The sequence below is a fragment of the Pristiophorus japonicus genome, chromosome 8, assembly GCF_044704955.1.
Source record: "Pristiophorus japonicus isolate sPriJap1 chromosome 8, sPriJap1.hap1, whole genome shotgun sequence".
NCBI classification, from domain to species: domain Eukaryota; kingdom Metazoa; phylum Chordata; class Chondrichthyes; family Pristiophoridae; genus Pristiophorus; species Pristiophorus japonicus.
Window position 1 is genome coordinate 76,887,088 of NC_091984.1, and position 12,543 is coordinate 76,899,630.

At 47.1% G+C, this 12,543-nt stretch overlaps 1 protein-coding gene across 2 annotated transcripts in view; it reads left to right on the plus strand.

Moving 5' to 3' along the window:
- The first annotated feature begins 389 nt into the window (after positions 1–389).
- mysm1 (Myb-like, SWIRM and MPN domains 1) overlaps positions 390–12,543 on the plus strand; it is a 107,423-nt gene continuing 95,269 nt past the window's right edge. For both annotated transcript variants that reach the window (XM_070886942.1, XM_070886943.1), the window contains exons 1-2: positions 390–460; positions 1,767–1,845. In XM_070886942.1, coding sequence (XP_070743043.1) covers positions 405–460; positions 1,767–1,845 — 135 coding nt within the window. In that variant the 5' untranslated portion in view covers positions 390–404. The remainder of the gene's footprint in view (positions 461–1,766; positions 1,846–12,543) is intronic.

The following is a 12,543-nucleotide window of genomic DNA, read 5'->3' on the forward strand; positions in this document are numbered from 1 at the left end:
GCCCCTGGGCCCTCTGCTCTTCTGGGCCCCGTACCCTCATTCGCTGCACCTTCACCCACAGTCCTCCAGGGCACTGTTGATTGACCAGTCAGTCTGGCCAGCCTCGTACTCTGACATGGGCTTTTGCAGCTTTTAATACGTTTAAAAAAAACAAATAAAATATTCAGGTATAGTACCAATTAAAAATAAAGTTGAAAGATTGGGATTTTTTGATGGATTCTGGGGTGAAACGGCACATTTTTTTTAAAAATTCTATGAAAGTCCCTAAGTGAGTGAGGTGCGCGGACAAGGCTGCGAGTGCTGCAGTAAACCTGCGCGACGCGGCGGACAGCCTGTCGGGGGCGCCAGGCAAGCGCAGGGAAGTGACGGGCTGATGCCGGAAGGGACGTTGTTGCCGGGGCAATATGGCGGAGGAGGCGGAGGTGGATATTGAAGGAGATGGAGCAGAGCTGAGCCTAGGGTAAGAGGAGGCCGGGGGAGGCGCTGCTCTCCACTCGAACGGTCCGCGGGGACAGGCAGGCGAGAAGCTTCGGCCTGTTTGTAGCCGCTGGCTGGCCGCCTGTGTGTGTGTGTGAATGTGATAGCCGGGGTTCCCGTTTGTTGTGCTCAGTAAACGGCCTGTCACTGCCAGGGTTGTTCAACACAAACCACTGCAAGCAGCGGCTTTTTCACTGTAGGGGAAAACGATGTACGTTGCAAACTAATTCAAATGAATGGATGTGGATTTCATATTTTCAACAGTCAAACCCACAGGAAGAGGTTTGGATTTTCCCAAAGCGTTTCCCGGCCACTGAAGTGTGTAGTCCCTGTTTGTTGTGTACGAACTGCCGCAGCCAATTTGCGCACTGCGAGTTCCTACCAAAAGCAATGATTTAAAATGATGGGATAATCGGTTTCTGGTGCTGGCTGAGGAATAAATATTCACGGGAGAACATCCCTGAGTGCCATGGGATCATTTATATCCACCCGAGAGGGCAGACAGTGCCGCAGTTCATCCGAAAGGCCGCACAGCCGACAGTGCAGGACTGACTTGACAGCTCATGTTTGTGTTCAAGTCCCGGGTCTGGCTTCAACCCGTCTGACTCAGGCAAAAGTGGTATCGCTCAGCCAAGGATAAAGGTCAAGAAAGCAAGCAAGGGAATGAAATAAAGCATAAGTTTCAAGCAAAAAAAAAACCCCTTGTATCACAAAATACATTACTGTCACTGGAAATGTCATTGTTTGGGAACTGAGTTGTGTTCTGTAATTTGAGCCATATTGCAAAGTCTACACACAGATGACCACTGGGATTTCCTGCCAAAAATTGGGTCCAGGGATTCACAACTTTGGATGTAATCGATCACTAACCTCCTCTCCTCCCTGCCCCTGCCGAGATCACTGAACCCCCTTCCCATGATCATCATCACCACCCGCCCCCCAGTTTTGCCCCTGATGTGTACCCACACACCCCTTCGGGTTCTCTACTGCAGCAGCAGGATATCTACCTTCTTCTCGGCTGTGGCCTCTTCTGCAGCGTTCCCAAACAACAGGAAGCTAAGCCTGGCTGGCTTCCGGGCAGGTATCCTGTTTGGGGGGGCGGGGGTGGGGGGAGAAACAGTTGAATCTCCACAGCATTTGGGGAAACCAAGGCTTCTGACCAGAACACCACCTCTCCCCATCCGCTTAAAAATCCGTCCCAGGAAAGATTGGGGTCATTGATTCAGGATTCATTTTTTTAAAATTTGTGGTTCTGAATGAATCAAAAACTGATTTGTTTCTGTTTTAAGTGAGGACACTGGCACAGTTCCTGGTTTCCTGCAGGACCATTACCTGGATTCCTCCTGGAGGAGTAACAATGGCTTTTTGGTAAGTCTTAAAACTCAGCACTGTGGCGGATCGCTTTAAATATATACAAACTTTATAAGTATAAAAATTTAATTTCCTGTGAAGCACCAGTTTGTTTTCAACAAGTGCAACTTTTGACAAACCAAAGTTACCAAATTCAGCAATCCAGCTTGTATGCCAGTCTGAGAGTTGAGAACACCTAGGGCCTGAAATTGGTCGACATACCACCCGAGTACTGCCCAAAAAGGCGATTTTGGTCAAGAAACACCTACATACTGCTCTGCAGAATATTCATCATTGACATACCGCCGAGCGGTATGCATACCATCCGTCGTGCAGGACCGCCCGCATACCGCCCAAAAAGTCCGATTTTCATCGCATACCGCCGACATACCAGTGCATACTGTCCTGGAAAAGGTGGTTTTACACGATGTTAAGTGGGCAGAGTGCACGGAGCCGCCATTTTGGAAATTGGGAACTGTCAGCTGAAGCAGCACCTCTGTATTTCTGAGGTGAACAGGGATTTTACAGTGCAATTTAGAGTCGAAAAGGTATTTTCGTTATTTTTTTTCATCAAAAAATATTATGGAGATTTTTAAAACATGGGGCCTGTACTATCTCAGCCTGTATTGCTGACAACCTGTCTAATGGAGGAACCAGATGTGAGAAGGTTTATTGAACAGAGTTATAAGGGTAATGGAGGAGGTCGCAGACTGATGAAGAAGCGGAGGCCTTACCCCCAAAGGATTTTCAGGGAGAAGCGTTCATACTTGGACTTGACAGATCGACAATGTGTTCGATGGCTGTGCTTCCGAAAAGAAGTGATCAATGAGATTTTTCAGCTCATTAAGGCAGACCTGCAGCACAGTACTAGCAACATTACTGCACTCTCTGTCGAGATGAAGGTGACTGCGGCACTTTCCTTTTATGCATGTGGCTCTATTCAGGCATCAGCTGGGGACATATGCTCTATTTCTCAGTACGTTACTCATCGGTGCATTCGACAGGTAACCGAAGCACTGCATGCACGCCGGATGGAATTTATAAACTTCCCAATGACCAGGGAGGCACAGAGAGAGGGCTTTGGGATTGCATGAATTGCCGGTTTCCCCAAGGTGCAGGGTGCTGTTGACTGTACCCATATTGCCCTGCGAGCACCATTACAGGAAGCGGAGGTGTACCGAAACCGCAAGGGATTTCACTCCCTCAAGGTGCAGCTCATATGCGACCATACACAGCGCATAATGGCAGTGAATGCCAACTTTCCAGGGAGCATCCATGATGCGCACATCTTGCGTGAGAGCACTGTGTCTGACCTGTTTAAGTCTGAGCCACAAGGTAAATGCTGGATGCTGGGGGACAAAGGGTGTGGCCTCGCCACAGGGCTCTTGACCCCCCCTGCAGAACCCTCATGCAGAAGCCGAGCAATGATATAATAAGAGCCATATAGCCACACGTAATACCCTGTATAATCAAAAATACAATTGGAGTGCTGAAGCAGCGCTTTCGATGCTTGGACCACTCAGGAGGCAAGCTGCAATATCACCCTGAGCTGGTTGCTCAGTTCAAAGTGTGTGCTGCATGTTGCATAATTTAGCAATCATGCAGGGACAGGAATTGCCACAGGGGACTGTGGGACCGCCTGAGGAGAGAGTGCAGGGAACGGAGGAGGAAGAAGAGGAAAATGAGGGGGAGGAGGAGCTTTCAGATGAACCCATGACATATCCCCCTCCCCCCCCCAACACCACAGGGGAGGGCACGCGGAGCGTATGCGACTGCAAAATTGTTAAATCAGCAGCTCATAAATGAACGCTTTGCTTGAATGTGGAGAGCTGTGTTTTGGGACCCTGATGACTTACCCCAAAAGTTTGACACTACAAGAGTGCTTAAATTCAATTCAAACATTTATGTAAAAATCTCAAATATACAACAATTTTAAAACTTTGTAAAACTTATAACTATAAAACAACCATAACAACTTTAACAACTTTAACAATTTTAACAAAACCTTTACAACTTTAATAAACTTTTACAAATCAAACCAATTATTCAATGAACAAGTACAACAAAAAGACCTTTTACTGTCCTCGGCCTTGTCCTCGACCGCACGCTACACCACCCTTGGGACTATTCCCCTCCCCCCCCTTTCTTATTACCGCCCTTCCCTTTTCCACTGCCCCTGAGCCCGGACCTCCCCGTGCTGGTACAAAGCCGGCATGCAGTACCACACCCCGAGTGCTGTTGCTGTCGGGGGTCAGACATTGCAGGCGCAATAAATGGGGCCTCAGGAGAAGCTCGTGATGTGGAAGCCGCAGCTTCAGGGCTAGAAGATGATGTCATCTCCCCACCCTCAGGTGCTGTCGACCTGCCTACGATGGGACGGGGGACGGGGGGTCTGTGCCATGTCCCGTTCCCATCAATTGCCACATGGCTTCGACCGCATCGGTGGTCCGCTACATCGCGGTGATCATATGCGACATATCCTCTGACTGCCGCTCTGATAGAGCCACAATGTTTGTGGCTTTCGTAGTCATGGCCTTGAGTAGCTCGCGACCTATGTCAACGCTGGCCTGTGACAAATGCACCATGTCCTGGTACACGCCTACAGAAACCAACCTTTTCTGCACCAACCTCCGTCGCTGTGGCAAAGGCGCTGCAACACTGGGGGTGCCTTGCTGCGCACCGCTTGTTCCCACAGAATCAGAGGAGCTATGGGGGAATCCCCTGAATACAGACTCAGTGGTGGAGGATGTTCCAGCTGTCCCACATGGAGCTGGTGTATCCTCCTCCGTCTCCACCCCCACCTCCACCTCCACTGGCTGCAGGATCAGTGGCTTTTCTTCCTCTTCCTCATCTCTGCTAAGGGTGAAGTCGGGAGAGGGCTGGGTGACGCCTGAGGTGGAAACAGTGGGCCTGTCGTCTGTGTTGGTGTGGCCAGAATCATCTGAGTCTGGAAGTACAAAAAAACATTTTAAAAAGCTTGGCACCAGGGGAGGGGTCAGGGTTACATGAGTACATAGTAAGTGACTTATCGCAATCTTACTTAAATGTCCACCACTGCTGCAGTACTGCATTGCATATCGCAGAGAGACAATACATATATGCATTGCGTTACATGCCCCCAACATTGCAGTACATAACATGAGGCCAACATTACAGTGCAATAAAATTACATTACATTGCATTACATCAGGCCAACATTACAGTACAATAAACTTACATTACATCAGGCCAACATTGCAGTTACATTACATGACATGAGAGGACCACAACACAGACTGGATTGTATTCCACTGAACATTCTGTGTGAGTGGGTCAGCTCCAATGCCAGTGGTGGCACGGTTGCTATCCCTAACCAGGGACAGGGCACGGATCTCAATGTCAGTCAGAGGCCCCTGGGTTGTGAGTCCGCCCCCCCCCCCCCACCAAACCCGTACACCGCTGATCGACTGCTATTGCAAATGTCGTCTTCTGCAGAAAGTAAAGTAAATTGGAGTAAAAATCTTCAATCCGTTTAACATCGCAGATACACAGGGTCACACACACATTAAAAAAAAATACGGCGTTAAAGTGCCGCATCCTGCAGGGTTACGGACCTAGAGCTGGTAATTGGGACTAGACTGGATAACCTTTTATTGGCTGGCGCAGATATAATGGTAAGTACTGCAGGGAATCGAATACAGCCAGGGTGATCTCCTGGACTAGTTTCAATCGCCTGGATGGGTCGGAGAGGAATTTTCCCAGATTTATTTTCTCCCTAAACTGGCCTGGGTTTTTAATCTGGTTTTTGCCTCTCCCAGGAGATCGCATGGCTTCGATTGGGTGGAGTGTAGAATGTTTCAGAATAAGGAGTATCGCAGTTGTGTTAGGCGGACTGGTTAGGCTGGGTGTTCTTTGCCTATCCGCCATTGTTCATTGTTCATGGGTTTATATGTAACCTTTAGGGCCACTGACCGAGGGCTGTGCGGCTCTTTGTCAGCCGGCGTGGACATGATGGGCCGGAATGGTCTCCTGCGCTGTAGATTTCTATGTTTCTATCCTCTTGTCATTGCCTGAAAGCACGAATACATCGCCGTAACCTTAAGATAAATAACATCATCCATGTGACACGGAACCTACATTTACATGGTACATAGCACATGGGGAGGGGGGGGTGGGGTGGGGGTGGTGCGTAAATAAAATCATTACTTTTGCTACCCTCACCAGGTCGTTCCAGCTCTTGCGGCACCTTTCCCCATTGTATACCATGGTACTTTTGGAGGACACAGCCTCCCCAATCTCGTCCATATCCTGTTATACTCCTTGGGGGAGGGGAGGGCTTTCCACGACCACCCTTCGTTAGCTCGGAGTACCTCTATTATATGCCCGAGAAGGGCCGGTAAGTCCATCTCGTCGAAGGCGGGCGCCCTCAACCTCCCGTCCTTTTCAATATTCCTGCATTTTTATTTTTTTTAACATTTCCATTATATTTCTGTTATGATTTTTGCTTTGTAAAATATGTCTTATTCTTCAAACTGTAGAATTATTAGTTGTTAGGAATGTTTTTTAACTCTGCAATCTGTAGCTAACTACCCGTCGACTAGCTTGCTGCTCCTTCTCACAGTCTCTCTCTCGCCTCTTCAAGTCACTGCGCATGCGCTGGTAACCCCTGATCCCCAAAATCACGGGTAAAACGCTTCTGTGAAAAAAACGGGGGGGAAAAATCGCGCATGTGCAGTTCAGTGCCGCACTGTCCACCGAAGAGAAAGTCGATCTGGATCAACTACTAGGTTGCATATCGACCGCCGCAGACTGCTGGCATACCGCCGACATAACGCCGAAAAAATGTTGTCCTCTTCGGTCTCTGCAGTATGTCGGCGGTTTGAAACGATGCACCGCCGGCATACCGGCGAGAAATGGGCGGACCTTATGTATCGACCAATTTCGGGCCCCTAGTTCTTCAGTAGTGTTACAAATTTGGGTCTGCCATAGATAGCCTGTAAGCAGTTTAACTTTTGTGGGAGTTGACTCACAGTGCAATATGCCATATATCTACTTGTTTGAGAGGGTAATTCGAGGAGTGTCTCGTGTTCTTGACCGATAATCATGTCTTTTGCATGTTTGCTGCTTCAATATCTCAAAAGACAGCCTAAGTAAATGCTTGATGAGGCAAAGCCAGTAGTAGTTATTGGACTCACTTAATACAATTTATGCTCCTGTAATAATGCAAAATTAACAACATAACGCACTATCCCACAGCAGTGGGTTGTCTTAATTTAAACAAGATGACTTCTACCTATCTTCCAGCATCACTAACCTCTTCGTCTCAGTGAAAGCACTCACATGTACAAAAACATCCCAATAGTGGATAATCAAGAGGCTATAGGAAGAACGTAATACAATCACTATCACAAATAAAAATAGTACGAGGTAAAATAATGGGACTAAAGGCGGACAAGTCCCCTGGACCTGATGGCCTGCATCCTAGAGTCTTAAAAGAAGTGGCTGCAGAGATAGTGGATGCATTGGTTATAATCTACCAAAATTCCCTGGATTCTGGGGCGGTCCCAACAGATGGAAAACCACAAATGTAACACCCCTATTTAAAAAAGGAGGCAGACAAAAAACAGGAAACTCTAGACCGGTTAGCCTAACATCTCTCATTGGGAAAATGCTGGAGTCCATTATTAAGGAAGCAGTAGCAGGACATTTGGAAAAGCATGATTCAATCAAGCAGAGTCAGCATGGTTTTATGAAAGGGAAATCATGTTTGACAAATTTGCTGGAGTTCTTTGAGGTTGTAATGAGCAGGGTGGATGAGGGGGAACCAGTGGATGTGGTGCATTTGGATTTCCAGAAGGCATTCGATAAGCTGCCACATAAAAGGTTACTGCATAAGATAAAAGCTCACGCGGTTGGGGGTAATATATTAGCATGGATAGAGGATTGGCTAACTAATAGAAAACAGAGTTGGGATAAATGGGTCATTTTCCGGTTGGCAAACAGTGACTAGTGGGGTGTCGCAGGAATCGATGCAGGATCCTCAACTATTTACAATCTATATTAAATGACTTGGACGAAGGGACCGAGTGTAATGTAGCCAAGTTTGCTGATGATGCAAAGATGGGTGGGAAAGCAAGTTGTGAGGAGGACACAAAAAATCTGCAAAGGGATATAGACAGGCTAAGTGAGTGGGCAAAAAATTGGCAGATGGAGTATAATGTGGGAAAATGTGAAGTTTATCCACTTTGGCAGAAATAATAGAAAAGCAAATTATAATTTAAATGGAGAAAAATTGCAAAAGTGCTACAGGACAGAGAGACCTGGGAGGTCCCTCTGCATGAAACACAAAAAGTTAGTATGCAGGTATAGCAAGTAATCAGGAAGGCAAATGGAATGTTGGCCTTTATTGCAAGGGGGATAGAGTATAAAAGTAGAGAAGTCCTGCTACATCTGTACAGGGTATTGGTGAGGCCACAACTGGAGTACTGCGTACAGTTTTGGTCTCCGTATTTAAGAAAAGATATACTTGCATTGGAGGCTGTTCAGAGAAGGTTCACTAGGTTGATTCTGGAGATGAGGGGGTTGACTTATGAGGATAGGTTGAGTAGGTGAGTAGGTTGGACCTATACACATTGGAGTTCAGAAGAATGAGCGGTGATCTTATTGAAACATAAGATAATGAGGGGGCTCGACAAGGTGGATGCAGAGAGGATATTTCCACATCAGGGAAATTAAAACTAGGACATCGTTTCAGAATAAGGGGCTGCCCTTTTAAAACTGAGATGAGAATTTTTTTCTTCTCAAAGGGTTGTAAATCTCTGGAATTCTCTGCCCCAGAAAACTGTGAAGGCTGTGAATATATTTAAGGTGGAGATCGACAGATTTTTGAGCGATAAGGGAGTAAAGGGTTATGGAGAGCGGGCAGGGAAGTGGAGCTGAGTCCTTTATCAGATCAGCCATGATCTTATTGAATGGCGTAGCAGGCTCAAGGAGCCGATTGACCCTTTGTTAACTTATCTAAATACACTATGGGTGCAAAATTCCCCCTCTCAGCACCGGCATTTAAGGCCAGTTTTGGCAGAAAAATGGCGGCGGCCTCACTTATAGCACAGGTCGCACCAGTCGCCATTTTGGGCAGATGAGTAGCGCAGCCATTCCCTGCGTTCAGCAGAACAAGGCAAATGAGGCAGATCGTGATGTCAGTCAGTGTGTAATGCTGATTTGACACACAACCTGCTATTTTGGATATTGTCGCTCAACTGTACGCCCTCTCCAAAGCATGACAAAGCGGTACTTAAAGAGACACGCACAACTTTGAAGTAAGTTGCTTTTTGCTTTTGGAAATTTGCTGTGGAATGTATTTAAGTAGTGGTTTGCTGTAAGACATTTAAAAAGTTGTTAAAGTGTGCAAGGAGTGCTGCTGGACGTTTGTAAGGCGTTGGCTCTGGAAGGTATCTGAGAACACCACTTTCTCCCAGTGTTGGGGGATCTAGTTGCAGTCCCCCTTGGACTGCAGCATGACATGGAGATGGAGCAGAGACAACAGCTGCTGGCAGAGGAGGAAGGGAGGAAGCAGAAGAAGAAGAGGAGGAAGAGCAGAAGGAAGGAAGCTGCCCCTTTCTGGCCAGGATATCCAGGATCGAATCATCTGCTTGTACCAGTGAACGCAACCCCAATTCCCCATTCAACATTTGTCCCACACCTTACCTTCCTCTGTAACTGACCTCTTGGCCACAATGCTGAAATACACGCCACCACAAAGCAAACATTCCTATCCAACTTTATACATCTATCCATAAAAAAAATTAACTAACCATAGAATCATAGAAATTTACAGCACGAAAGGAGGCCATTTTGGCCCATCGCGTCTGCGCCAGCCGACTTAAGAGCTATCCAGCCTAATCCGTCTTTCCAGCTCTTGGTCCATCGCCCTGTAGGTTACAGTACTTTAAGTGCATATCCAAGTATCTTTTAAATGTGGTGAGGGTTTCTGCCTCTACCACCCTTTCAGGCAGTGAGTTCCAGAACCCCACACCCTCTGGGTGAAGAAGTTTTCCTTCATATCTCCTCTAAACCTCCCCCCAATTACTTTAAATCTATGTCCCCTGGTTGCTGATCCCTCTGCCAAGAGAAACAGGTTCTTCCTATCCACTCTGTCCAGGCCCCTCATAATTTTATACACCTCAATCAGGTCTCCCCTCAGTCTCCTCTGTTCCAAAGAAAACAGACCCAGCATCTCCAATCTTTCCTCATAGCCAAAATTCTCCAGTCTTGTAAATCTTCTCCGCACCCTTTCCAGTGTAATCACATCTTTCCTGTAATGTGATGGCCAGAACTGCACACAGTACTCCAGCTGCGACCTAACCAGTGTTTTATACAGTTCAAGCATAAGCTCCTTTCTCTTGTATCCCATGCCTCAACTAATAAAGGCAAGTATTCCATATGCCTTCTTAACCACCTTATCTACCTGGCCTGCTACTTCAGCGATCTGTGAACCTGCACTCCAAGGTCCCTTTGTTCCTCTACACTTTTCAGGGTCATACCATTTAATGTGTATTCCCTTGCCTTGTTCGACCTCCCCAAATGCATTACCTCACACGTATCCAAATTAAATTCCATTTAACACTGTTCTGCCCAATATATTGATATCTTCCTGCAGTCCGTAGCTTTCTTCTTCATTAACCACAGAGTCTATTTTAGTGTCATCTGCAAACTTCTTAATCATACCCCCAACATTTAAGTCCAATTCATTGATATATACCACAAAAAGCAAGTGACCTAGCACCGAGCCTTGTGGAACCCCACTGGATACAGCCTTCTAATCACAAAAACATCCATCAGCCATTACCCTTTGCTTCCTGCCTCCGAACCAATTTTGGATCCAACTTGCCACTTTGCCCTGGATCCCATGGGCTATTACTTTCATGACCAGTCTGTCATGTGGGACCTTATGAAAAGCTTTGGTAAAATCCATTTACACTACATCATACGCACTGCCTCATCGACCCTCCTGGTTATCTCCTTGAAAAATTCAATCAAGTTAATCAGACACGACTTTTCCTTGACAAATCCCATGCTGACTGTCCTTGATTAATCCATGTCTTTCCAAATGAAGATTTATCCTGTTCCTCAGGATTTTTTCCAATAATTTTTCCACCACCGAGGTTAGGCTAACTGACCTGTAATTACTCGGTCTATCTTGTCAAAAACGTATAAGATTATGAGTGGGCTTGACAAGGTGGATGCAGAGAGGATGTTTCCGCTGATGGGGGAGACTAGAACTAGAGGGCATGATCTTAGAATAAGGGGCCGCCCATTTAAAACTGAAATGAGGAGAAATTTCTTCTGGGGGTTGTGGATCTGTGGAATTCGCTGCCTCAGAGAGCTATGGAAGCTGGGACATTGAATAAATTTAAGACAGAAATAGACAGTTTCTTAAACAATAATGGAATATGGGGTTATGGAGAGCGGGCGGGGAAGTGGACCAGAGTTCATGATTGGATCAGCCATGATTGTATTAAATGGTGGAACAGGCTTGAGGGGCCGCCTGGCCTTCTCCTGCTCCTATTTCTTATGCTCTTATATCCCTTTCTCCCTTTTTAAACAAAGGTACAATATTAGCAGTCCTCCAGTTCTCTAGCACCACACCTGTAGTCAGAGCGGCATGATGGTTGGAAAATGGTGGTCAAAGTCTCTGCTCTTACCTCTTTTGCTTCTCTTAACAGCTTGGGATACATTTCATCCGGGCCTGGAGATTTATCCACTTTCAAAGCTGCTAAGCCTCTTCATACTTCCTCTCTCACTATGTTTATCTTGTTTAATCACCCTTGTGCATTCCCTTAGTGCCTGTCTTGTGTGTGCCTTGTGTATTCCTGGTGCTCCTATGCAGTGCTATGGCAGTGGCTGCAGCATGGCTGATGGAAGGCTGCTGACTCTCAGTGGCGGAGACTGCAGATGGCCTTGCAGGACGATTTTGAGGAGCTCTGGACCTAGTAGGCCCGGCTTCGGATTGCATCACCTCTGCATAGGCAACAGCAGTCTGGACAGACTGGATGGCTGTCTGACAGGTAACAGGAAGGGCAGGGGCAGAGTGACAGTGGAGGGAGGATGAATGCTGTCACCCTGAGAGAGGACAGCAAGGCTGTCCTCCACGGATCCGTTGCCACTCCCCCGGGGCAGTGCTTCAGCAATCTTAGTAATCTGCTGGAGTATAGACTGCTGCACTGCTGTAAAACTCTGCAAACCCCTTTCAACACTGGTAAAACCAGCCTTGATGGCAGTTGTCTGTGCTTGCGTGGCAGCAAGCTGAGCTTCCGTTGCAGCTATCGTATTTTGATTGGCTTCTGCTTGTGCTGTAATGGAAGTGGAGACTTTGGCTATCAAATGCGGCATGATGGTTGGGTCCACAAGTGCATTAATGGATCTGCCCACCCCTTCCACACTGGAAAGGATGGGGTCCAGGCTTTGCCCAAAGCCCTGTGCAAGGCTGGAGCTGGACTCCACCATGCTCCTTGACATTGCATTCTGGCAGGCCTGCAAATTCACCAAGTCTTCATCTGAGTCCTGTGCAGCAGAACAAGTGTGCGACCTTGCTGTCCAGGGATCTGGTAGCAACCCACTCGTGCCCGGTGCCTCACCTCGTGCAGAACTATCCTCTAAAGTACACGCAGTGTCAGTATCTGAGCTGGTGACTGAGAGTGTGAAATCGAGTGCCGGCGTTTCGTCTCCTTCACTCTT